The sequence below is a fragment of the Pseudophryne corroboree genome, chromosome 8 (assembly GCF_028390025.1).
Source record: "Pseudophryne corroboree isolate aPseCor3 chromosome 8, aPseCor3.hap2, whole genome shotgun sequence".
Lineage (NCBI taxonomy): Eukaryota > Metazoa > Chordata > Amphibia > Anura > Myobatrachidae > Pseudophryne > Pseudophryne corroboree.
The window spans coordinates 214,602,046-214,629,204 of record NC_086451.1 but is presented as its reverse complement, the minus strand read 5'-3'; the positions used below and the strand labels follow the sequence as shown (position 1 = coordinate 214,629,204).

Below are 27,159 nucleotides of genomic sequence, written 5' to 3'. Positions count from 1 at the left end.
CCGGGCCTCTACTAACCCAGTGTTCCCACGGGACCCGAATTTCCGGGGTTCAGCTCCACTCACTCTTACTTTCACTCACTTAGATACACCTTGTTTTTTCTTTTCTGTACAGAAAATATCACTCCCCAAGGTTGGTTACTTTACCCCAGAGGTACTTAAAGTTTAAACAAAACATTGAGGTAACCTGCTATTGAATTCGGATAGTTATGTGCTATTGCATTAAAGTATATTACCCCACTTTTTACTTGAACAACTATCATGTGATTTGTACTTAGCATCCGCAATCCTACTCAACCTTGCGTAAACACACGACCGAGCTTGTCTTTACCCCATGTGTGCGACCCTGCACTTTGTCCGTACCACGTGTACAAACGTGCGTCCACAATAAAACCACACAATCTCTATAAATGTGAGCAATACAAACTATTATCGCTCACTAATACAACCCACACTTGTTCTGTATAAACCTTTAATGACTAAGCCAGAACTGCGTTTTGTGTTTTATAATTACACCCTTAAAACACTTATTTCAAATTTATCTATATAGCAAACAAATGTATCCGATTTCACACAGGTCTAAAATGACTAGTAACGTATGGCAACAATATATGAGAGAGAGTATGCAAAGTATCTGTACGCTTTGTGTACTCACTTATGGCACCAAAAATTTTACACACAGATTTTTAAATAGCTTTTTCCTTTTTACACACGGATTTTAAATAGCTATTTTTTTTTCCCTCCGGGTTCTGTCAGCACTTCTGTAGACTAGACAGAGCAAATGTGTTCTAATTCAGCACAAAAGAGGGTTTTAAAACACCCTAGCAACCAGGAAAAGGTTTCACTTAAAGATGCATCTCCACCCTTTGCTGATAGATCAAAGTCTGCTGTGGTCTGCAAATCTATGAATGTGTGAAATCCCTGACTGAGCTCCCAATTGTAAAAGCTGATTTACATACAGGACAGAAAAAGCAATACCTTTTACACTGAAATTCGAGCAGCTGTGGCTGCTGGATGTAACTTTTAACCTACGTACTTTTTACTCACTGAGCGTACACACACACCGACACGCTGTAAGCACAATGCAGCTACACGTGTGGCTGAAATACACTTTAAACCTTAGCAGGAAAGAGACACGACACCAATTGTTTTTAAAATGCTGGGATCCGACCCACCAACATATAATTGCAAAAAGGGGGTTACAATAGAGGCTACAATCAATGGTACATACCAAAGGTATTGCAGAAATATACACCTGGCTCTGTCACCTTACAACGTGAAAGCAGCTAGTCTCGGGAAACTGATCCCAGTTAACCCAAAAGTATAAACAACAGAAATAAAGAATGAGACAGCGCTATTCACTTTGTATAAAAACTTATTTTTGTACTTTTATATTATAGAAACATACAGCATAGACATATATAATACAAACACTACACTATGATACCGGCCAGTACCAATATTTATCTAATAAAAAATGTGTATATATATATATATGTAATTTTAAAAATATGCCCTAAATTCACTGTAACACATTGGTTAATGGATATAGCATTAAACACATCCACCTAAAAATTATATACATAAGAAATTAGTCAAACAGAATAGATGTTAAAACAAACAGATGTTAGTACTTTTCTTATAACTATAGGTGATGTCCATAGGTTTTAGCAAGCTGTTTGTTTAAAGCACTAAGCATATAGTGAATGGTACAGCTGTTAATTTATAATCGGCTGTTTTGAGGTTAATCAAGCAGAGTAGATATACCAAGTGAGTCTCCTCTTTCTTACACTGAGGAAGCCACCGATGCCGGAGGGTAGGCGGAGAAACGCGTTTGAAAACTCTGGAGACCATTGTGGACAATTACCACGTTATTGTGGCACTACCGCTGTGGCTTACTGAAGCGCTCCCATCAGCGCACGCTGTGCAGAGGAGAGTGGAGATCTGTTGGGATAAGCACCAAACCACATAGCTGCTGCTGCGGCTGACTGAAGTGTCCCACCAGTTCATGCTGTGTTGAGGAGAGGGATCCACACACCGGAGAGGGCTGTTCAGATTCCCACCACCATTACCATTTGTTGGAGAGGTTGCCATGCCTACAGCACTCTGTGGAGAGGTATTACATTGGGTACATAGTGCATTGTACTCTAGGTGGATTTTGGGACTTCCTGGTTATAGATATTGCCATCAGTCAATTGCTCTGTGGCTTAAATCCATATTAACAGCTGAACTACTAATCAATTGTTCATCAACTAATTGCTCTGTGGCTTAATCCATAGTAACAGCTGAACTACTAATCAATTTATAGTGACTAACAACTAAATTAATATATATGGACGGTAACCATTATGAAAGAGGAAACCTATCTGCTGTATTGACTATACTAACCTATAACAAGTAACTGGGATAAAATATATGGACCTTATCCATTACAAAAGAGGAGACTCACTTGGTATATCTACTCTGCTTGATTAACCTCAAAACAGCCGATTATAAATTAACAGCTGTACCATTCACTATATGCTTAGTGCTTTAAACAAACAGCTTGCTAAAACCTATGGACATCACCTATAGTTAGAAGAAAAGTACTAACATCTGTTTGTTTTAACATCTATTCTGTTTGACTAATTTCTTATATATAATTTTTAGGTGGATGTGTTTAATGCTATATCCATTAACCATTGTGTTACAGTGAATTTAGGGCATATTTTTAAAATTACATATATATATATATACATTTTTTATTAGATAAATATTGGTACTAGCTGGTATCATAGTGTAGTGTTTGTATTATATATGTCTATGCTGTATGTTTCTATAATATAAAAGTACAAAAACAAGTTTTTATACAAAGTGAATAGCGCTGTCTCATTCTTTATTTCAATGGTACATACGTTTGTTTCGCCAGCGCCACACTGTCCCGGTGCTCAGTCAATCAAGCAAGATGACCTTCAGAGAGAGACCAGCCAGGCAGCTTGGCTTTTTATACATTTGGCTAAAACATAATACAATAGAAACTGTAATCTCTTCATCTATAGGTCAAAGGGCTGGTCATTTACAGTACAGGAGGGGTCATAGGTTGGTTTGAATTGGTGGGCGATGCCTGGTCCAGGTGCACTTGCAGTTGGTCTCCACTGGGTTCCCACCGAATATCAGAGTACAGTAAATACAGTATAATAGTACAATTCTGTTCCTGCGCATAATTATGCGCAGGAGCGTGGTATCTTCTGCAAACTGCTACCAGAATGTTGCCCTTAAAATACCCTACAGTTGGATACCAAACATCACCTCCTAACCTAATGCTGTCCCCTCATATCCTGTAAAGGTGAATCCCTTTGTTATTGTACCTTTTAAACAAGTATAACTTGCTGGTGTGGTGCATGTGGGCTATGTGTACATTTTGCACTATGTGGATTAAATATGAGATATGTCTTTGTGGCTTTTCCGTGCGAATACAAATGCTACCGTAATTACTCATACCACGCGCTAATACGCAGGACCGCGTGAGCGGTCATACGCAACTTGCAAATATGCGCACGCACGGCAGAACAAGTACGCGCACGGAGGTCATCTGTGTGGTGTTTGTACTTGGTGCGTGTGACAATAATTAATTTGACTTCGACAAGGCGTCGCATAACAAATGAATCTGTGCAGTCTTGTGAAACAGTTTTGTTGCATCGTATTGCGTTTAGGATGCACATGGCTTATTAAGGTGGCATGTTTTGGGACAGATCTGTATATTCATTTGTCTGTACAACATTTTGGAAATGTGTTGCTCTATTACAGGTTGAGTATCCCTTATCCAAAATGCTTGGGACCAGAGGTGTGTTGGATATGGGATTTTTCCGTATTTTGGAATAATTGCATACCATAATGAGATATCATGGTGATGGGACCTAAATATAAGCACAGAATGCATTTATGTTACATATACACCGTATACACACAGCCTGAAAGTAATTTTAGACAATATTTTTTATAACTTTGTGCATTAAACAAAGTGTGTGTACATTCACACAATTCATTTATGTTTCATATACACCTTATACACACAGCCTAAAGGTCATCTAATAAAATATTTTTAATAACTTTGTGTATTAAACAAAGTTTGTGTACATTGAGCCATCAAAAAACAACGATTTTACTATCTCACTCTCACTCAAAAAAGTCCGTATTTCGGAATATTCCGTATTTCGGAATATTTGGATATGGGATACTCAACCTGTATATATAAATGCTAATCAAAATAATTTTCTAAAGAATTACCTTCCTAACCATGTGATTTTGTCTAGCAGGAATCACTTCGGAAGGAGTGTACAGAACTGTGGGAAGTAATATCCAGGTGCAGAAACTCCTCAATGCTTTTTTTGGTAAGAATATTATTAAACCCTGACAGATATTGTCCAGTCCAACAAAAAACCATCATTCGAGAGAATAGAACATTCATTTAATGTAAATAGTTCCCCTTGTTAGCCTTGCAGCAAATGAAAACATGGCTACATAATAAGTAGCAAACAGTACAAACTGTGGGTAGGTAGTCAGAATAGAAATGTACTTGCTAGTAATGTATGCCTTCTCTCTGGGAGATCCAAGTGAGACATTCTGGTGGCATGGTGGCACTGCCCCCACTGAGCAATACAGTCCGTGCCATCACATGGTGTAGCTTAAGAAAATTAATTTGCAAATCACATTATTAAGCAATTTGGGAAACTTTGCAAAATCCAGGAGATTGGTTTATTCTTCAAGAGTCGAAGGGAACTCGCCAAATGCATGAGTCTCCTGGACATTGGACCTGCTTCAGATGTGGTTGGAGGTGCGCCCTGATGTGCGACTACTGATGTTAAGTACTTTGTGCATGCAGAAGGATCCATTCTGCATGTGTGTGTGAAAGGTTCCTGCGATACAGGATGCATGGACAGCGTCAGACTGTCAGTGATTGCCAGTCTGATGCCGTTTGGGGTAAGGAGGGGGAGACGACGGCCTCTCTTTCTCCAAACGGAGACGTGTTGCAGGGGAGGAAAAAGGCCGGGATCTAAATCAGAAGACAGATTTCCTGGCTTCTGTGTAGAACTTGCAGCATCCTACTTGCGCTGCCCCATTGGTTACGCAGCCGGCCAATGGTGCCGGGGAAGATCTGATACTGCGTCCTTGGACGCAGTTCGGATCAGTAATGCTGCAGGAGACGTGACGCTTCCTGCTGCATCACCATATTGGAGCTATTGCTGCTGCGTTTATGTAAGCCTGAGCGATAGCTACTCCAACCACATCTGAATCACGCCCGTTATGCCAGAGTATTCAAGTATAAATTTAAAACTCACATTTCAGAAAAGAAGTTCCAGATTACTAATGCAAATATAAACATGAAATGGCACATGCATTTTCTGTACTTATCCTGTGTGAGGGGTATTTATGTTCAACAATTATGTGATAGAAATATCATAATAAATAATAATACTGATTCACTGCTGTGTCGTTTTATTGTCTAACAAATGTAGTAATCCTAGATGAGGATACACACTAATAAAGATACTGCATATTGGTATAATGGTATGAAAGTGGTGATGGTGCCCAGAGCGGCAAATCAGATTATAGCTAGCATTTTATAGGATGTACTAGATTACAGGTTCTCAAACTCGGTCCTCAGGACCCCACACGGTTCATGTTTTGTAGGTCACCTGTAGATGTGACAGTTGGTGATACTCGGGGTGAGATGGAAAACGTGAACCATGTGGGGTCCTGAGGACAGAGTTTGAGAACCACTGTACTAGATACATGATACATAGGGCGATATTCAATTCTTTTCACTCCTTGCACACCTGTTCTGTTTCTGCTGATGGGTGTGGTATAATCATTTCAGCTCGTTACCACCTGGGTAGCGAGGGCGCTCAACCCCTTACGCAGCTAAACCTGATCACTATGGGCATGATATGCAAGATAACGGGGATCACTTTAGAAAGGAGATTGGGTGTGATATATCATTTGAATACCGCCCTTAGAATCTGATTGTTGCTATTGGCAACTCTTCTACTTGTCTTCTTTACAAGGTTTGATACATCTCCCCGTAAAGGTGATGTTGCCATCTGATAGGTGAAAATGCTTCATACCCTTTTCACATTTTCCCAAAGCACCAGCAATCTGTGTGTATACAGTAGCTAAGCTTCTTTCCATGTATTTTTTATTTCTCTTACGTCCTAGAGGATGCTGGGGACTCCGTAAGGACCATGGGGAATAGACGGGCTCCGCAGGAGACATGGGCACTAAAAAGAACTTTAGATATGGGTGTGCACTGGCTCCTCCCTCTATGCCCCTCCTCCAGACCTTAGTTAGATACTGTGCCCAGAGGAGATTGGGTGCACTACAGGGAGCTCTCCTGAGTTTCCTGAAAGAAAGTATTTTGTTAGGTTTTTTATTTTCAGGGAGCCTGCTGGCAACAGGCTCCCTGCATCGAGGGACTGAGGAGAGAGAAGCAGACCTACTTAAATGCTAGGCTTTGCTTCTTAGGCTACTGGACACCATTAGCTCCAGAGGGAGTCGGAACGCAGGTCTCTCCTCGCTGTTCGTCCCGGAGCCGCGCCGCCGTCCTCACAGAGCCGGAAGATAGAAGCTGGGTGAGTATAAGAAGATAAGAAGACTTCAGAGGCGGCAGAAGACTTACAGATCTTCACTGAGGTAACCACACCATTGCTCCCACACAGAACACACACGGCAGGCACTGAGGGTGCAGGGCGCAGGGGGGGGGGGGGGGGCGCCCTGGGCAGCAATTTACACCTCTAGGACTGGTAAAAATAGATATATTGGCTCTGCGGGCTGTATATGAGTATCCCCCGCCAGTTTTTGAATGGATTCGAGCAGGACCGAAGCCCGCTGCTGAGGGGGCGGAGCTTGATCCCTCAGCACTCACCAGCGCCATTTTCTCCATAGCACACGCTGAGAAGCTGGCTCCCCGGACTCTCCCCTGCTGAACACGGTGACAGAGGGGTTTAAAGAAGGGGGGGCACATAATTTGGCGCAATCAATATATATATAAAAAGCGCTATCTGGGAATTTTTTCCAAAGTCATTGGCGCTGGGTGTGTGCTGGCATACTCTCTCTCTGTCTCTCCTGAGGGCCTTGTGGGGGAACTGTCTCCAGATTAGAGATTTCCCTGAGTGTTTGGGGTGTCGGTACGCGTGTGTCGGCATGTCTGAAGCGGAAGGCTCTTCTAGGGAGGAGGTGGAGCAAATGAGTGTGGTGTCTCCTTCGGCAACGCCGACACCTGACTGGGTGGATATGTGGAATGTTTTAAATGCAAATGTGAATTTATTACACAAGAGGTTGGACAAAGCAGAGTCCAGGGAATGTACAGGGAGTCTAGCCCTGCCTTTTACTTTGTCGCAGGGGCCTTCTGGGTCTCAAAAGCGCCCACTATCCCAGGTTGTTGACACGGATACCGACACGGATTCTGACTCCAGTGTCGACTATGATGATGCGAAGTTGCAGGCAAAAAATTGGCTAAAAGTATTCATTATATGATTATTGCAATAAAAGAGGTGTTGCATATCACAGATGACCCCTCTGTCTCTGACACGAGGGTGCGCATGTATAAGGAAATGAAACCTGAGGTAACCTTTCCCCCATCTCATGAGCTGAACGAGTTATTTGAAAAGGCTTGGGAATCTCCGGACAAAAAACTGCAGATTCCCAAAAGGATTCTTATGGCGTATCCTTTCCCGGCTAAGGACAGGATACGGTGGGAATCCTCCCCAAGGGTGGACAAAGCATTGACACGCTTATCCAAAAAGGTAGCGCTGCCATCGCAAGATACCACAACCCTCAAGGATCTTGCTGATCGCAGGCAGGAGACTACCTTGAAGTCAACTTACACACATACTGGTACATTACTCAGACCGGCGATAGCGTTGGCTTGGGTTTGTAGCGCTGTAGCAGCGTGGACAGATACCTTATCTGCTGATATAGATACGCTGGATAAGGAAACCATTTTATTGACCCTGGGTCATATTAAAGATGCTGTCCTATATATGAGAGATGCTCAGAGAGACGTTGGCCTACTGGGTTCCAGAGCCAACGCTATGGCGATTTCTGCTAGACGAGCCCTATGGACCCGACAATGGACGGATGATGCCGACTCGAAGAGGCATATGGAGGTTTTGCCTTACAAGGGTGAGGAATTGTTTGGGGAAGGTCTCACGGACCTGGTTTCCACAGCTACTGCAGGTAAATCAACTTTTTTGCCTTATGTTTCCTCACAGCTTAAGAAAACGCCACATTATCAGATGCAGTCCTTCCGGTCGCATAAACCCAAGAGAGTACGGGGATCTTCCTTTTTTGCCTGAGGTAAGGGCAGGGGGAAAAAGCTGCCAACTTACAGCTAGTTCCCAGGAGCAGAAGTCCTCCCCGGCCTCTACAAAATCCACCGCATGATGCTGGGGCTCCGCTGAGGGAGTCTGCCCCAGTGGGGGCACATCTTCGACTTTTCAGCCACGTCTGGGTTCAATCACAGGTGGATCCCTGGCAATAGAAATTGTTTCCCAGGGTTACAAGCTGGAATTCGAAGAGGTGCCTCCTCAACAATTTTTTTTGTGTCTTTAACAAGTGGTGGTCAAAGACCCCCTGCTGCAGCAGGGGATGGTGTATTACTCAACCCTATTTGTAGTCCCGAAACCGGACGGTTCGGTCAGGCCCATTTTGAATTTAAAATCCTTAAACCTATACTTAAAAAGGTTCAAGTTCAAGATGGAGTCGCTCAGAGCGGTCATCGCCAGCCTGGAAGGGGGGGATTATATGGTGTCCCCGGACATAAAGGATGCATACCTTCATGTCCCCATATATCCACCTCATCAGGCGTTCCTGAGGTTTGCCGTACAGGATTGTCATTACCAATTTCAGACGTTGCCATTTGGGCTTTCCACGGCCCCCGAGGATTTTCACCAAGGTAATGGCGGAAATGATGGTGCTCCTGCGCAAGCAGGGTGTTACAATTATCCCGTACTTGGACGATCTCCTGATAAAAGCGAGATCGAGAGAACAGTTACTGAACAGCGTATCACTCTCCCTGAGGGTGTTGCAACAGCACTGCTGGATTATCAATATCCGGAAGTCACAGTTGATTCCAACGACTCGTTTGCCCTTCTTAGGCATGATTCTGGATACGGACCAGAAAAGATTTTATGTTCCGATGGAAAAGGCCCAGGAACTCATGTCTTTGGTCAGGGACCTATTGAAGCCAACACGGGTGTCGGTGCATCACTGCACTCGAGTTCTGGGAAAGATGGTGGTGGCAGGTTCCATGGCAGGTTCCATGCGAGAACTTTTCAATGGGACCTTCTGGACAAGTGGTCCGAGTCACATCTGCAGATTCATCAGATGATCACCCTATCCCCCAGGGCCAGGGTATCTCTCCTGTGGTGGCTGCAGAGTGCTCACCTTCTGGAGGGTTGCAGGTTCGGCATTCAGGACTGGGTTCTGGTAACCACGGACGCGAGCCTCTGAGGTTGGGGTGCAGTCACACAGGGAAGAAACTTCCAGGGTCTCTGGTCAAGCCAGGAGGCTTGTCTTCACATCAACGTACTGGAGTTGAGGGCCATATACAACGCCCTTCGGCAAGCGGAAAATTTGCTTCGCGACCTACCGGTTCTGATCCAGTCAGACAACATCACCGCAGTGGCGCATGTAAACCGCCAAGGCGGAACAAAGAGCAGAGTGGCAATGGCAGAAGCCACCAGGATTCTTCGCTGGGCGGAAAATCATGTAAGCGCTCTGACAGCAGTCTTCATTCCGGGAGTGGACAACTGGGAAGCAGACTTCCTCAGCAGACACGATCTACATCCAGGAGAGTGGGGATTTCATTGGGAAGTCTTCGCAGAGATTGCAAGTCAGTGGGGACTGCCTCAGATAGACATGATGGCGTCACGCCTCAACAAAAAGCTACCGAGGTATTGCGCCAGGTCAAGGGACCCTCAGGCGGTAGCAGTGTACGCCCTGGTGACACCGTGGGTGTTCCAGTCGGTCTATGTGTTTCCTCCTCTTCCTCTCATCTCCAAAATATTGAGAATCATAAGACGAAGAGGAGTACAGACAATTCTCATTGTTCCAGATTGACCTCGAAGGGCCTGGTATCCGGATCTGCAGGAAATGCTCACAGAAGAGCCGTGGCCTCTTCCTCTCAGAGAGGACCTGTTACAACAGGGGCCCTGTCTGTTCCAAGACTTACTGCGGCTGCGTTTGACGGAATGGCGGTTGAACGCCGGATCCTAGCGGAAAAGGGCATTCCGGATGAGGTCATTCCTACTCTGATAAAGGCTAGGAAGGACGTGACAGCAAAACATTATCACCGTATATGGCGGAAGTATGTATCTTGGTGTGAGTCCAGGAATGCTCCTCCGGAAGAATTCCATCTGGGCCGTTTCCTTCACTTCCTACAGACTGGAGTGAATTTTGGGCCTAAAATTAGGCTCCATTAAGGTTCAGATTTCGGCCCTATCCATTTTCTTTCAGAAGGAATTGGCTTCTCTTCTGAAAGTATAGACTTTTGTGAAGGGAGTGCTGCATATCCAGCCTCCTTTTGTACCTCCAGTGGCACCCTGGGACCTTAACGTGGTGTTGCGGTTCCTTAAGTCTCACTGGTTTGAGCCTCTTAAAACGGTGGAATTAAAGTATCTCACTTGGAAAGTGGTCATGTTGATGGCCTTGGCATCGGCAAGGCGAGTGTCGGAATTGGCAGCTTTATCTCACAAAAGCCCCTATCTGGTTTTCCATGTGGATAGAGCAGAGTTGCGGACTCGTCCTCAATTTTTGCCCAAGGTGGTTTCATCTCTTCATATGAACCAACCTATTGTGGTGCCTGTGGCTACGCAGGACTTGGAGGATTCCGAGTCCCTTGATGTGGTCAGAGCATTGAAAATTTATATGGCCAGAACGGCTCGGGTTAGGAAAACAGAGGCACTGTTTGTCCTGTATGCAGCCAACAAGGTTGGCGCTCCTGCTTCTAAGCAGACTATTGCTCGCTGGATCTGTAACACGATTCAGCAGGCTCATTCTACGGCTGGATTGCCGTTACCGAATTCTGTAAAGGCCCATTCCACTAGGAAGGTAGGCTCTTCTTGGGTGGCTGCCCGAGGTGTCTTGGCATTACAGCTTTGCCGAGCGGCAACTTGATCGGGTTCAAACACCTTTGCAAAGTTCTACAAGTTTGATACCCTGGCTGATGAGGACCTCATGTTTGTTCAATCGGTGCTGCAGAGTCATCCACACTCTCCCGCCCGTTTTGGAGCTTTGATATAATCCCCATGGTCCTTACGGAGTCCCCAGCATCCTCTAGGACGTAAGAGAAAATAAGATTTTAAACCTACCGGTAAATCTTTTTCTCCTAGTCCGTAGAGGATGCTGGGCGCCCGTCCCAGTGCGGACTAAATTCTGCAAGACTTGTATATAGTTTCTGCTTACATAAGGGTTATGTTACAGTTTTGATCAGTGTCGTTCTGATGCTGTTTTGTTTCATACTGTTGACTGGTTCGTATATCCATGTTATACGGTGTGGATGGTGTGTGGTATGAATCTTGCTCTTAGATTAACAAAAATCCTTTCCTCGTACTGTCCGTATCCTCTGGGCACAGTTTCTCTAACTGTGGTCTGGAGGAGGGGCATAGAGGGAGGAGCCAGTGCACACCCATATCTAAAGTACTTTTTAGTGCCCATGTCTCCTGCGGAGCCCGTCTATTCCCCATGGTCCTTACGGAGTCCCCAGCATCCTCTACGGACTAGGAGAAAAAGATTTACCGGTAGGTTTAAAATCTTATTTTTTTAATTGGAACACTATCTAGGTGTCTTTGCCAGGGATGTCAGTTCCCATGTGAATGTATCCCTTTTAAATGACTTTGTGTAAGAGACTTAAATGTAGTTAAGGCTAAGACAAACCTGTATCATATAATTAGAACAGTCATCCTTAGGTTTGAAAAAAAACTGTGGATATGAATTACCTTGCTATGATCTGACGATAGTGTGTAATGATAGAATCGCCACCTACATATGAGTGGAGCATACCATTGAATAAAAAAAGTTCATAAATCTGATGTGTTAATTTGCAGATCCCAAATGCCCAGGAAATGTGGACTTGCAGAACAGTGACTGTGACATTAAAACCATTACCAGCGCATTAAAGTTCTACCTCAGGTATCTTTGATAGAATTCCTACATTTGCGTTTCACTACATACTGTACATGAGGCAAACTGGTTGTAGACGTGGGCTGTTTGCAGATAACGATTGTATTCTACTTTATGTACCTGTGACTTACTATACTATGGCCAGTCTGATTAGACATACAGTACAAGGTTCTGCCATATGGTGGTGACACATCATTGTGCTCCTCATTATGCTGGTTTATGTTTGTACATGTTTACTGTATGAATTTGTGTTATGAATACAGTGTTTATTTCCATCCAGGAACCTCTCTGAGCCCGTGATGACCTATAATCTGCATCGGGAACTGGTTTCTGCTGCAAGTAAGTTCTCCCGTTGTAATCATTGCTTTTGAATAGGAAGCGTACATTAATTTTGTAGTTATGGCTAATTAGATAACAACTTTTCTCTTACATCCTAGAGGATACTGGGAATCCACTTAGTACCATGGGGTATAGACGGTCCACTAGAAGCCATGGGCACTTTAAGAATTTGATAGTGTGCGCTGTCTCCTCCCTCTATGCCTTTCCTACCAGTCTCAGTTTAGAAAATGTTCCCGGAGGAGCCGGTCATGTCTATGGAAGCTCCTGAAGAGTCTTCTGCATTTATTCTCTGTGTTTGTTATTTTCAGGCAGGACTGGATGGCACCAGCCTGCCTGTTATGTGGGACTTAGGGGAGAGAATGGACCAACCTTTCTCAGGGTTAATGGTCCCGTTCCTCGCTGACAGGACACTAGCTCCTGAGGGAACTATTCGCAAGCCCCACCACGGCGAGCGTACATTCCCGCAGCATGCCGCCACCCCTAACAGAGCCAGAAGAATAAAGAGTGGTGAGTACTAAGCAGGCATCCCGGCTAGCGGGTGGCTGGCCATTATGGCAGCATGAGGGTACGGAGACACACGGCTTGTAAATGGGGCGGACTGCGTCTCCCGCTGTGTACGGACACAGACGCTGAACAGCGGACACAGTACCCAGACTGGCAACAAAGCCATAAAAGGAGTCTGTCTCCATGTTATGCACATAGACACATACAACTAGTATAAAAAAGAGCGGGAACACCGTGCACCATTGAAGGGGCAGGGCTTCACTATGAGCAGATCCAGCAGCTCACCAGCGCCATTTTCCCTCAGCAGCTGACACATACGCTGACTGACAGGGATGCGCAGCTTCTCCGGAGAGACTCCAGATTACCTCAGCGGTACCAGGGGGTCATATCGGGGGGGGATGTGTGGTGTGGGGGGGGGGCAGAACCAGCATGGCTGGACTCCATTAGGGGAATGATTTCCACAATCTCTACTAAGTTATCTCGGAGTGAGAAAGAGACGCAATACTTAAGATAATCTATGACTGAGTTTATGAAAAGAGACTCAGTACCCAACCAGCGTCTCAGTCCCCTGCCATTTGTCCGCAAAAACGTACTTTGGCCCATGTCCTACAGTCTGATGGTGAGGGGTCAGACATGGAGGGGGGGTGAGGTGGACTCAGAGGTGGGGGAGAGTACTCTGTCGCTGGGAATAGAGGTGCTCATAGAGGCTATCAGAGTAGTTTTGAATATCCCTGATAAGGTGACAGAGGAGAGTGCGGAAACTTATTTTAATATAAAAAAGAAATCTTCAGCCACTTTTCCTGTGTCAAAGGAACTAAATACCCTGTTTAAAGAACCATCGGTTAATCCTGGTAGGAAATTTAAAATCCCTAAACAGTTATCATCTTTTCCTTTTCCTCCTGAGGATAGGAAAAAATGGGAGAATCCACTGATAGTGGATGCATCAGTCTCCAGGCTCTCACGGAAATTTGTATTGCCTGTCCCGGGTGCAGCCTCCCTAAAAGATGCTGCTGATCGTAAAATTGAGACTACGCTATCTTTGTATACAGCTGATGGGGTGGCCCAGAGACCCATTATAGCATGTGGGTGGATTACAAGAGCCATTGCTAAATGGTTGGGTAAACTGATTGAAGGGTTAGACACCTTGCCTCAGGAGGAGGTTATCTTGTTCCTGTAACATATACAGGACTCTGCAAACTTTATGGTGGAAGCCACAAAAGAAATAGGCTTGCTTAATGCACGTACTACAGCTATGGCAGTGTCGGCACGCTGGGGCTTATGGCTACGCAAGTGGACTGCGGACGTGGACTCCAGGAAAGGCGTGGAAGGCCTACCCTTCACAACCGAGGCCTAATTTGGAGATGAACTACACAAATGGATCTCCAAGGCTACTGCGGGTAAGTCCACATACCTACCCTCTGCAGCTCCCCCAGCTAGGAAGGCCTACTCAGGACCTAATTTACAGTACTTTCGGGCTGCCAAGTTTAGGGGCAAGGCCAGAGGTCCTTCTACCGCCACCAGAGGCATTAGAGCTAAACCACTTAAACCAGCAACTGCTGGTACACAGGAATAGGGCTCAGGCTCTGCTTCCTCAAAACCTTCAGCATGATGGTGGACCGCGATGCCTGGAAGACTGGCGGGTGGGAGCCCAGCTAAAATTCTTCAGTCACATCTGGACAAGATCGTGCCAGGATCCCTGGGTCATAAACCTTATATCCCAGTGCTACAGACAAGTTCCAGGAGCTCCCACCTCACAGATTCTTCAAATCAGGCTTACCAGTTTCACAAGAGGCAAGTATAACCTTTCAGGTCGCCATTCAAAAACTGGTACAGACCTAGGTCATTGTTCCAGTTCCACCTCACCTACTAAACAAGGATTACTATTCCAGCTTGTTTGTAGTACCGATTTTGAACCTCAAGTCATTAAACTCGTACTTACGGGTGTTCAAATTCAAGATGGAGTCTCTGAGAGCGGGGATCTCAGGTCTGGTTGAGGGGGAATTTCTAGTGTCCCTGAATATCAATGATGCGTACCTTCACATCCCGATCTGGCTGCCTCATCAGGCTTATCTACGGTTTGCTCTGCAGGCCCTGCCATTTGGTCTCTCCACGGCACCGAGGGTGTTCACCAAAGTGATGGCAGAGATTATGTTCCTTCTCCACAAACGAGGAGTGAACATAATTCCGTACCTGAATGATATTCTGATAAAGGCACCATCCAGGGAGAAGTTGTTGGAGAGCGTTGGTCTCTCAACCAGATTACTCCTGGATCACGGGTGGATTCTGAATCTACCAAAGTCTCACCTAGAACCAACACAGAGGCTTCATTTCCTGGGAATGATACTGGACACAGAGTCTCAGAAAGTATTCCTTCCCTTGGAAAAGGCAGTGATAATCCAGTCGATGGTTTGGGCTGTCCTGAAGCCAAGTCGGATTTCGGTGCATCTCTGCATACGCCTTCTGGGGAAAATGGTGGCCTCTTATGAGGCGCTTCAGTACGGAAGGTTTCATGCAAGGCCCTTCCAATTGGATCTGTTGGACAAATGGTCCGGATTGCATCTTCACATGCACACGAGGATTCAGATGTCGCCAAAAGCCAGGATATCCCTCCTGTGATGGCTACAAATATCTCACCTAGTCGATGGTCGGAGGTTCGGAATTCAAAATTGGATTCTACTAACCACAGACGCAAGTCTCAGAGGTTGGGGCGCAGTCACCCAAGGGATACAGTTTCAGGGAAGGTGGTCAAATCTGGAGGTCGTCCTTCCGATAAACATCCTGGAACTCAGAGCCATCTACAATTCTCTTCTGCAAGCCTCGTATCTTCTTCAGAATCAGGCCATTCAGGTCCAGTCGGACAATGTGACGGCGGTGACCTACAGAAACCGACAAGGTGGAACGAAAAGCAGAGCCACAATGTCAGAGGTGTCAGGAATTCTCCTCTGGGCAGAAAAACACGCCGTGGCGTTGTCGGCGGTCTTCATTCCGGAACTGGATAACAGGGAAGCAGACTTCCTCAGCAGACACGACCTGCACCCGGGGGAATGCGGCCTTCACCCGGAGGTGTTCCAGTGGCTGACGCGTTGGTGGGATTACCCACAGATCGATATGATAACATCTCACCTCAACAAGAAGCTCAAGAGATATTGTTCCAGGTCGAGAGACCCTCAGGCACTGGCGGTGGACGCCCTGACAACTCCGTGGGTTTACCAGCTGCTGTACGTGTTTCCTCCACTTCCTTTGATCCCAAGAATTCTAAAATTAATAAAAAGGGAAAAGGTTCAAGCAATCCTCATTGCTCCGGACTGGCCACAAAGGGCCTGATATGTGGATCTTCTCGAGATGCTGGTCGAAGAGCTGTGGCCTCTGCCTCTTCGAGAGTATCTTCTGCAACAGGGCCCGTTCGTCTATCAAGACTTACCGCGGCTACGTTTAACGGCATGGAAGTTGAATGGCTGATCCTAGCCAAAAGAGGGGTTTATCCCGACTATGATCCAAGCCAGAAAGGGGCTAACGTCTAAACATTACCATCGTATCTGGAAGAAATATGTCTCTTTGTATGAAAGCAGAGAATCTTCTGAGGTGGAATTTCATCTGGAACGTTTCCTGTTTTTTCTGCAGTCAGGAGTGGATGTGGGCCTACGCCTAGGCTCCATAAAAGTCCAGATTTCGGCTTTGTCTATTTTCTTTCAGAAACAATTGGCTTCTCTTCCTGAGGTCCACACGTTCTTGAAAGGTATTCTGCACATCCAACCTCACTTTGTGCCCCCTACGGCACCTTGGGATCTCAATTTGGTGCTGTAGTTCCTCCAATCGGACTGGTTTGAACCGATACAGGAGGTAGACGTAAACTATCTTATGTGGAAGACTGTCACATTGTTGGCCTTGGCTTCAGCAAGGCGTGTGTCGGAACTGGGGGTGTTGTCTCACAATTGCCCCTACTTGATTTTCCATGAGGAACTCAGGACTCGTCAGCAATTTCTTCCTAAGGTGGTGTCTACGTTTCACATCAACCAACCTATAGTGGTTCCGGTTGTTACGGCCACCTCGGTTACTTCCAAGTCTTTGGATGTTGTAAGGGCTTTGAAGGTATACGTGAAGCGGACTGCTCATCTCAGGAAATTGGACTCGTTGTTCATTCTTTGATACCAATAAGATTGAGTGTCCTGCTTCGAAACAGTCCATTGCACGTGGGTCAGGCTCACTATCCAGCATGCTTATTCCACGGCAGGTTTGCCGATTCCAAAATATGTACAGGCCCACTCTACTAGGTCATTGGTTTCTTCTTGGATGGCTGCCAGGGGTGTCTCGGCTTTACAGCTCTGCCAAGCAGCTACTTGGTCAGGTTCGAACACGTTTGCTAAGTTTTAAAAGTTCGATACTTTGGCCTGTGAGGACCTTCAGTTTGGTCAGTCAGTTCTGCAGGAACCTCAGCACTCTCCCACCCGGTTCTGCAGCTTTGGTTCTTCCCCATGGTACTAAATGGATTCCCAGTATCCCCTAGGAGGCAAGAGAAAATAGGATTTTAATTACCTACCGGTAAATCCTTTTTTTCGTAGTCAGTAGGGTATACTGGGCGCCCGCACGGTGCTTCGTTCTTCCTGCACTGTTACTTAGTTAAATATTCTGATTGGTTCAGCTGTTGCTGTTCCTGTTTCAGGTTTGGTTAGCATCGCTTTCCTCTTGTTCTGTGTGTGCTAGTTCGTAATCTCACCACTTTCCTTATCCTTCTCTCAAAGTATGTCCGTCTCCTCGGGCACAGTTTCCTAGACTGAGTCTGTTAGGAGGGGCATAGAGGGAGGATCCAGTGCACACTATCAATTTCTTAAAGTGCCCATGACTCCCAGTGGACCAGTCTATACCCCATGTTACTAAATGTTTTCCCAGTATCCCCTACGGACTACGAGAAAATTATTTACCGGCAGGTAATTAAAATCCTATTTTCTCTAAGTTGTCATCTCCCATTAGCTAATTTATTTCAGAATTCCCATGAAGTTTTTTTGTTTTGTTTTTTTACACAAACTAGTGTGGCAGGGAAAAAACAGAAACTGGAACTGCGCTTAACATTCAATTAAAGATTTTATTCACTCCCACAATAAAATAAATATATATATGTAAATGTTCATACAACCACCGGCCGTATTTCATATACTGCGCAGATCATAAATATGAACCTTCAATGCCTCTATAACGCCTAATTGCTATGCAGAAATCTCTTAAAAACATACATTAAGAACTCAGTGCACATATAGTCATTTCACTGACTGTAAAAACTGCCCATAGGTGACTCCTATAACCTTGCAGGCGTCCCTGCAGTGTATAGTATTTCGTCTGATGTCCGTATTATTTATTTCTGTAGCAGCAAAGGAATAATGAAGTATTTCTTGCAATACCCCTCAGTCATTAATTGTCAACTGTCCCATGAGCCGTAGGTCAGCAAAGCGGTATTATTAGTGCAGTTATGGCAAGCTTGTAAAATGACCTTCCCTTTAGCACTAGGGTATCAAGGCTGTCTCTGAATGAAATACAATAATACTCAGGTCTGGGAGCGCACTCCCTATTCCCCCTTAGCACTGAGGTCCGGATGTCCGGGTACCGAGTTGATTAGTTGGTTAATGAGACAACATGCAGAGTGTGCCTGACAGTCACTTGATGAATAACTTAGCCGGCCGGCTATAAACTCACTTATCCACATACGCGTTTCACCGCCTCGATATGTCGTCAGCGGCTTCCTCAGTGTGTATGGAGTCTCTCCATGGTTGCCCGGCTTATATGCCGGGTTCGTATTTCCGTTCTCCTATCTTCCCCGCACACGCGTCGTGCGCCACGCTCCAAGCCTCGTCCTCACTTCACATTTCACGCGGAAAGTCAGTACCTTTGGTGCCTGTTTAAACCAAGCCTCATTATCAATGTCAGAAGTGACTCACGCTCCAGATTCTTCTTATAAATTAAGGAATTTCAATATTTATAATTTTCAATTTACGGAGTCACCTATATAATAAAAACTTCTATGCGTGCACATAATTAACCATAAAACCTTAAAAACATATTTTAGACTCATGATTTTACATGTGCCTAAGCATAAAATTACCCCTATTATTATCACACACACAGATATAAAACTTTTTTCCTTCTTGCATCCCAAAATTTACATCTTGGTGTTGGTCCTACCTCCTAAAAAGGGGAGAATATATATATGTTTATCTTTTTAAAAAACAGACACATATATTCAATCCCTTTAATATTCATTACCCATCAATTAGTATACATAGATAATTTAGTTCCCCCTATTTCTCTTCTCTTATTTGATTAAATAGATCTAAATTTCTAAATCTCTAACCTACATCTAACCAATTAAAATCTGAATAAGCCTATAATGAATATTCAATAAGTACAATTAAGCACACACCCCGCAATCCTGGCCCCGTTTCACGGTGGCACACAAAAGAGACAATTCGAAATACTATATGATCACACCATCCCATGGTCCCACTCACTCCTAAACCCCATTTAATTCCACGGTGTCATTTAATCCGTTTGGCAACATCGTGTCTAACTGAAAAATCCAGTACGCTTCACGCCTACATAATAACCCATATCTATTTCCCCTCCGTTTGGTCTGCTTGATTTGTTCTATAGCCATCATAGTAATACCTTCAAAATTTCCTTTACAACACCGAGTTATATGGTTCGATACTGGGTGTTGAGCATTTTTCCTTATATTACGCCGATGCTCCATAAAGTGTACATGCAGTGTTCGTGTAGTGCGACCTACATATTGTCTGCCACATACACACGTTAATAAATAAATAACGTATGTGGACAGACAGTTAATGAATTCTTTTATTTGAAACTTTTCTTTTGTAACAAACGACTGAAACTTCCTTTTACAAGGAAGATAACTACACGATAAACAATCTATTTTACCACATCTATGAAAACCAATAGGTTTTTGAGGCAACCATGTCTTATCAGTCTTAAATGCATTTTTACCCTCAATCCTATTTTCTCTAAGTTGTCATCTCCCATTAGCTAATTTATTTCAGAATTCTTATGAAGTGTTTTGTTTTTTGTTTTTTTACACAAACTAGTGTGGCAGGGTATAAGAAGAATCGTTACATCCACCATTGCCCACACAGGGTGGAGACAGACATTATTGCAGGCAGCGCTAGTGGGAAAATGCAGCCTATAAAGTCGCTAGCAGCTGTAATTTGGAGCCACATTGGGCCACGGGGACTTTACACTTTAGTAGTGTACAGCCCGCCTTTTGTTCAGTCCATAATATCATTCCTCAGCTTTTGTTGCGTTTTGCTGCACTTGACCAGCATTATGAACTATATTAGAGGTTCTCAAACGCGGTCCTAAAGGCACCCCAATAGTCCAGGCTTTAAGTACACCCATGCTTGGCCACTGGTGACTTAATTAGTACCTCAGTCAATTCAATTTAACCATCTGTGCTGAGTCATGGATATTAATAAAACCTTGACCATTGGTGTGCCTTATGGACCGCGTTTGAGAATCTCTGAACTGTGTTCATCATCATTAAGGTATGTAAGTGAAAACAAATATATTTTGCTTGACATTCATTGTTTCCCTTTGCAGAGTCGGAGAATCTTGATTACCGCTTGGGAGCCATTCATTGCCTGGTGTACAAACTGCCAGACAAACACCGGGAAATGCTGGAGCTCATTATAAATCACCTTTCCAGGTAAGCAGAGAACATTCAAGTATGCATACACTAAGGCCTCTTACTGCTCCATTTGTACTGTAGTGGTCGCTGCTCAGTGGAAAAGGGTTAACCCTGTACTACAACTCGACTAGCTTGCAGCAGTGGCAGATTTCCCACTAGGCATGTGAGGCACGTGCCTAGGGACGCCACTTGCTGGGCGTGACACAGCAGGTTCTCTCTGCCAGCAGCCCTGCTCGGTCTGTGTAGCTCCGCTCCCCTGCACACAAGTCAGAGCTAGAAACAGAAATTCTCCACAAGTGAAGAAAAGAGAAGCACTGGTATTTAAATACTATTGATTTTAATAATTATAATGCATAATACATGAATATAAAAACAATAAATTTTTATAGTGCAATACAGTAGATTATCGGCCGGTAAATAAAATTAAAATTAACCCCACTTAGAAAAGCACATTTGGAGAATTCACAATAGATCTAAAATATAGGTGTTAATTTTTAGAGCTTGGAGTGTCCAAATGCAGATGATTGGTGTTACCTAGATGGAATCCTTAATGCCCGAGCACAGTCTTATAAATATAAAAGGTCCTCCCGGCCGCTGGTAGCTAATCCTTTGAATGCGGACATATCCAGAGGAATAATAAGAATGCCTTGCTATAATTGATATTAAAATTGCAGTGACTCACCGATGATATTCATTAGCATTTCGCTGTTATTCAGCACATCACAGCAGGCACATAGAGTAAAGAGCACTCTCCTCTCCACAATCTCAGGCTATTTGCTGGCGGTCTTGTGTGAAAGAACGTTGTTCCTGCTTTAAACACCGTCACAGGTGTAGAACGGTGAGCACTCTCCCGCTCTCCATGTCAGGCTGCACACCGCACGCGTTCCACGCCACAGACACCACTCCCGCCTCTAAGCACCGCAACAGGCGCAAGGCACAATTGTCTCGTTCTGCTCCTTAGTGTGAGGGAATCAGTAAAAGCCGGCTGGTATTGTACGGCTGGTTAACGCGTTTCCCCGCCTTACGATCAAGTCGGCGGCTTCCTCAGAACATAGGCCCTCATTCCGAGTTGTTCGCTCGCTATCTGCTTTTAGCAGCCATGCAGACGCTAAACCGCCGCCCTCTGGGAGTTTATCTTAGCAGAAGTGCGAACGAAAAGATCGCAGCGCTGCTACAAAAATAGATTGTGCAGGTTCTGAGTAGCTCGAGACCTGCTCCTAGCTTGCGATCACTTCATACTATTTAGTTCCTGTTTTGATGTCACGAACACGCCCTGCATTCGGCCAGCCACGCCTTCGTTTCCCCAGCCACTCCTGCGTTTTTATCTGACACGCCTGCGTTTTTACACACACTCCCCGAAAACGGTCAGTTACCACCCAGAAACACCCACTTTCTGTCAATCACTCTGCGGCCAGCAGTGCGACTGAAAAGCGTCCCTAAACATTGTGTGAAACTACAACGGCTTTTGTGAAATTACGTTGTGCGTGCGCAGTGCGCCCCATATGCATGCGCAGAATTGCCGTTTTCTCTAACGTCCTAGTGGATGCTGGGGACTCCGAAAGGACCATGGGAATAGCGGCTCCGCAGGAGACTGGGCACAAAGTAAAAGCTTTAGGACTAGCTGGTGTGCACTGGCTCCTCCCCCTATGACCCTCCTCCAAGCCTCAGTTAGATTTTGTGCCCGAACGAGAAGGGTGCAATCTAGGTGGCTCTCCTGAGCTGCTTAGAGTAAAAGTTTAAATAGGTTTTTTATTTTCAGTGAGACCTGCTGGCAACAGGCTCACTGCATCGAGGGACTTAGGGGAGAGAAACGAACTCACCTGCGTGCAGAGTGGATTGGGTTTCTTAGGCTACTGGACATTAGCTCCAGAGGGACGATCACAGGCCCAGCCATGGATGGGTCCCGGAGCCGCGCCGCCGGCCCCCTTACAGATGCTGAAGCAAGAAGAGGTCCATAAATCGGCGGCAGAAGACGTTCCTGTCTTCATAAGGTAGCGAACAGCACTGCAGCTGTGCGCCATTGCTCTCAGCACACTTCACACTCCGGTCACTGAGGGTGCAGGACGCTGGGGGGGGGCGTCCTGGGAAGCAATGAATTTACCTTAGTTGGCGAAAAATACATCACATATAGCTCCTGGGCTATATGGATGTATTTAACCCCTGCCAGTTTTCCAGTAAAAAGCGGGAGAAGAGCCCGCCGTGAAGGGGGCGGGGCCTATCTCCTCAGCACACAGCGCCATTTTTCCCACACAGCTCCGCTGGTAGGAAGGCTCCCAGAATCTCCCCTGCATCCTGCAACTACAGAAACAGGGTAAAAAAGAGAGGGGGGCACTTATTTGGCAAAATAACAGATATAAGCAGCTATAAGGGATAGACACTTATTGTAAGGTTGTCCCTATACATATATAGCGCTCTGGTGTGTGCTGGCAAACTCTCCCTCTGTCTCCCCAAAGGGCTAAGTGGGTCCTGTCCTCTATCAGAGCATTCCCTGTGTGTGTACTGGGTGTCGGTACGTGTGTGTCGACATGTATGAGGAGGAAAATGATGTGGAGGCGGAGCAGAGTGTCTGTAACAGTGATGTCACCCCCTAGGGGGTCGACACCTGAGTGGATGTACTGTTGAAAATTACGTGACAGTGTCAGCTCTATATAAAAAAACAGTGGTTGACATGAGACAGCCGGCTACTCAGCTTGTGCCTGTCCAGACGTCTCATAGGCCGTCAGGCAGATGGCAGATACAGACGCCGACACGGATACTGACTCCTGTGTCGACGGTGAAGAGACAACCGTGATTTCCAGTAGGGCCACACGTTACATGATTGAGACAATGGAAAATGTTTTATACATTTCTGATAATACGAGTACCACCAAAAAAGGGGTATTATGTTCGGTAAGGGAAAAACTACCTGTAGTTTTCCTGAATCTGAGAAATAAAATGTGTGATGATGCGTGGGTTTCCCCCCGATAACAATTAATAATTTCTTAAAAAGTATTGGCTGCATACCCTTTCCCGCCAGAGGTTAGGATGCATTGGGAAACACCCCCTAGGGGGGATAAGGCGCTCACACGCTTGTAAGAACAAGGGCTCTACCCTCTCATGAGATGGCCGCCCTTAAGGATCCTGCTGATAGAAAGCAGGAGGGTATCCAAAAAAAGCTATTTACACACATACTGGTGTTATACTGCGACCAGCTATCGCCTCAGCCTGGAGGTGCAGTGCTGGGTTGGCATGGTCGGATTCCCTGATTGGAAATATTGATATCCTAGATAAGGATAGTATATTATTGCCTATAGAGCATTTAAAAGATGCATTTCTATATATGCATGATGCACAGCGGAATAATTGCCGACTAGCATCAAGTATAAGTGCGTTGTCCAATTGTACCAGTAAAATGGTCAGGTGATGCGGATTCCAAACGTCATTTGGAAGTATTGCCTTTGAAAGGGGACATTTGGGGTCGGTCTTTTAGACCTGGTGGCCACGGCAACAGCTGGGAAATCCACGTTTGTACCCCAGGTCGCCTCTCAAAATAAGACGCCGTATTATCAGGCGCAGTCCTTTGTTGGCAAGCGGACAAAAGGTTCCTCTTTTCCGCTCGTGGCAGAGGGAGAGGAAAAAGGCTGCAGAGATCAGCCAGTTCCCAGGAACAGAAACCCTTTCCAGCCTCTGCCAAGCCCTCAGTATGACGCTAGGGCTTTACAAGCTCAGGCACGGTGGGGGCCCGTTCTCAATGAATTTCAGTGCGCAGTGGGCTCACTCGCAAGTAGACCCCTGGATCCTTCAGGTAATATCTCAGGGGTACATATTGGAATTCGAGACGTCTCCCCCTCGCCGTTTCCAAAAGTCGACTTTACCGACGTCTCCCTCTGACAGGGAGGCAGTTTTGGAAGTCATTCACAAGCTGTATTCCCAGCAGGTGATAATCAAGGTACCCCTCCTGCAACAGGGAACGGGGTATTATTCCACACTATTGTGGTACCGAAGCCAGACGGCTCGGTGAGACCGATTCTAAAATCTAAAATCTTTGAACACTTACATACAGAGGTTCAAATTCAAGATTGAGTCACTCAGAGCAGTGATTGCGAACCTGGAAGAAGGGGACTACATGATGTCTCGGGACATCAAGGATGCTTACCTTCATGTCAAAATTTACCCTTCTCACCAAGGGTACCTCAGGTTTATGGTACAGAACTGTCACTATCAGTTCAGACGCTGCCGTAGGGATGGTCCACGGCACCCCGGGTCTTTACCAAGGTAATGGCCGAAATGATGATGTTCCTTCGAAGGAAGGGAATTTTAGTTATCCCTTACTTGGACGATTCCCTGATAAGGGTAAGATCCAGGGAACAGTTGGAGGTCGGTGTAGCACTATCTCAGATAGTGTTGCGGCAGCACGATTGGATTCTCAATATTCCAAAATCGCAGCTGGTTCCGTCGACGTGTCTTCTGTTCCTAGGGATGATCCTGGACACAGTCCAGAAAAAGGTGTTTCTCCCGGAGGAGAAAGCCAGGGAGTTATCCGAGCTAGTCAGGAACCTCCTCAAACCGAGCCAAGTCTCAGTGCATCAATGCACAAGGGTTCTGGGTAAAATGGGGGCTTCCTACGAAGCAATCCCATTCGGCAGATTCCACGCAAGAACTTTCCAGTGGGACCTGCTGGACAAATGGTCCGGGTCGCATCTTCAGATGCATCAGCGGATAACCCTGTCACCAAGGACAAGGGTGTCCCTCCTGTGGTGGTTGCAGAGTGCTCATCTTCTAGAGGGCCGCAGATTCGGCATTCAGGACTGGGTCCTGGTAACCACGGATGCCAGCCTGCGAGGCTGGGGAGCAGTCACACAGGGAAGGAATATCCAGGACTTATGGTCAAGCCTGGAGACATCACTTCACATAAATATCCTGAAGCTAAGGGACATTTACAATGCTCTAAGCTTAGCAAGACCTTTGCTTCAAGGATAGCCGGTGTTGATCCAGTCGGACAACATCACGGCAGTCACCCACGTAAACAGAGAGGGTGGCACAAGAAGCAGAAGGGCAATGACAGAAGCTGCAAGGATTCTTCGCTGGGCGGAAAATCATGGGATAGCACTGTCAGCAGTATTCATTCCGGGAGTGGACAACTGGGAAGCAGACTTCCCCAGCACGGCCTCCACCCGGGAAGAGTGGGGACTTCACCCAGAAGTCTTCCACAGGATTATAAACCGTTGGGAAAAACTCGACAGGTATTGCGCCAGGTCCAGGGACCCTCAGGCAATAGCTGTAGACGCTCTGGTAACACCGTGGGTGTACCAGTCAGGGTATGTGTTTCCTCCTCTGCCTCTCATACCCAAGGTACTGAGATTGATAAGATGGTGAGGAGTAAGCACTATATTCGTGGCTCCGGATTGGCCAAGAAGGACTTGGTAACCGGAACTTCAAGAGATGCTCACGGAGGATCCGTGGCCTCTACCTCTAAGAAGGGACCTGCTCCAGCAAGGACCCTGTCTGTTCCAAGACTTACCGCGGCTGCGTTTGACGGCATGGCGGTTGAACGCCGGATCCTGAAGGAAAAAGGGCATTCCGGATGAAGTCATCCCTATCCTGATCAAAGCCAGGAAGGATGTAACCGCAAAAACATTATCACCGCAATTGGCGAAAATATGTTGCGTGGTGCGAGGCCAGTAAGGCCCGACGGTGGAATTTCGACTGGGTCGATTCCTACATTTCCTGCAAACAGGAGTGTCTATGGGCCTGAAATTGGGGTCCATTAAGGTTCAAATTTCGGCCCTGTCAATTTTCTTCCAAAAAGAACTAGCTTCAGTCCCTGAAGTTCAGACGTTTGTAAAAGGGGTACTGCATATACAGCCTCCTTTTGTGCCTCCAGTGGCACTTGGGATCTCAATGTAGTTTTTTTTTTTGGATTCCAAAAGTCACATTGGTTTGAACCACTTAAATCTGTGGAGTTAAAATATCTCACATGGAAAGTGGTCATGCTGTTGGCCCTGGCCTGGGCCAGGCACGTGTCAGAATTGGCGGCTTTATCCTGTAAAAGCCCTTATCTGATTTTCCATTCGGACAGGGCGGAATTGAGGACTCGTCCTCAATTTCTCCCTAAGGTGTTTTCGGCATTTCACTTAAACCAACCTATTGTGGTGCCTGCGGCTACTAGGGACTTGGAGGATTCCAAGTTGCTGGACGTAGTCAGGGCCCTGAAAATATATGTTTCCAGGACGGCTGGAGTCAGAAAATCTGACTCGCTGTTTATCCTGTATGCACCCAACAAGCTGGGTGCTCCTGCTTCTAAGCAGACGATTGCTCGTTGGATTTGTAGTACAATTCAGCTTGCACATTCTGTGGCAGGCCTGCCACAGCCAAAATCTGTAAAAGCCCATTCCACACGGAAAGTGGGCTCATCTTGGGCGGCTGCCCGAGGGGTCTCGGCTTTACAACTTTGCCGAGCAGCTACTTGGTCAGGGGCAAACACGTTTGCT

At 45.8% G+C, this 27,159-nt stretch overlaps 1 protein-coding gene across 4 annotated transcripts in view; it reads left to right on the top strand.

The window, feature by feature from the left end:
- The window catches only part of OPHN1 (oligophrenin 1), a 584,093-nt gene that overhangs the window by 441,223 nt on the left and 115,711 nt on the right, over positions 1 to 27,159 (top strand). For all 4 annotated transcript variants that reach the window (XM_063937075.1, XM_063937074.1, XM_063937076.1 and 1 more), the window contains 4 exons: positions 4,293 to 4,367; positions 12,081 to 12,165; positions 12,437 to 12,495; positions 20,602 to 20,707. In XM_063937075.1, the coding sequence (XP_063793145.1) occupies positions 4,293 to 4,367; positions 12,081 to 12,165; positions 12,437 to 12,495; positions 20,602 to 20,707 (325 nt within the window). The remainder of the gene's footprint in view (positions 1 to 4,292; positions 4,368 to 12,080; positions 12,166 to 12,436; positions 12,496 to 20,601; positions 20,708 to 27,159) is intronic.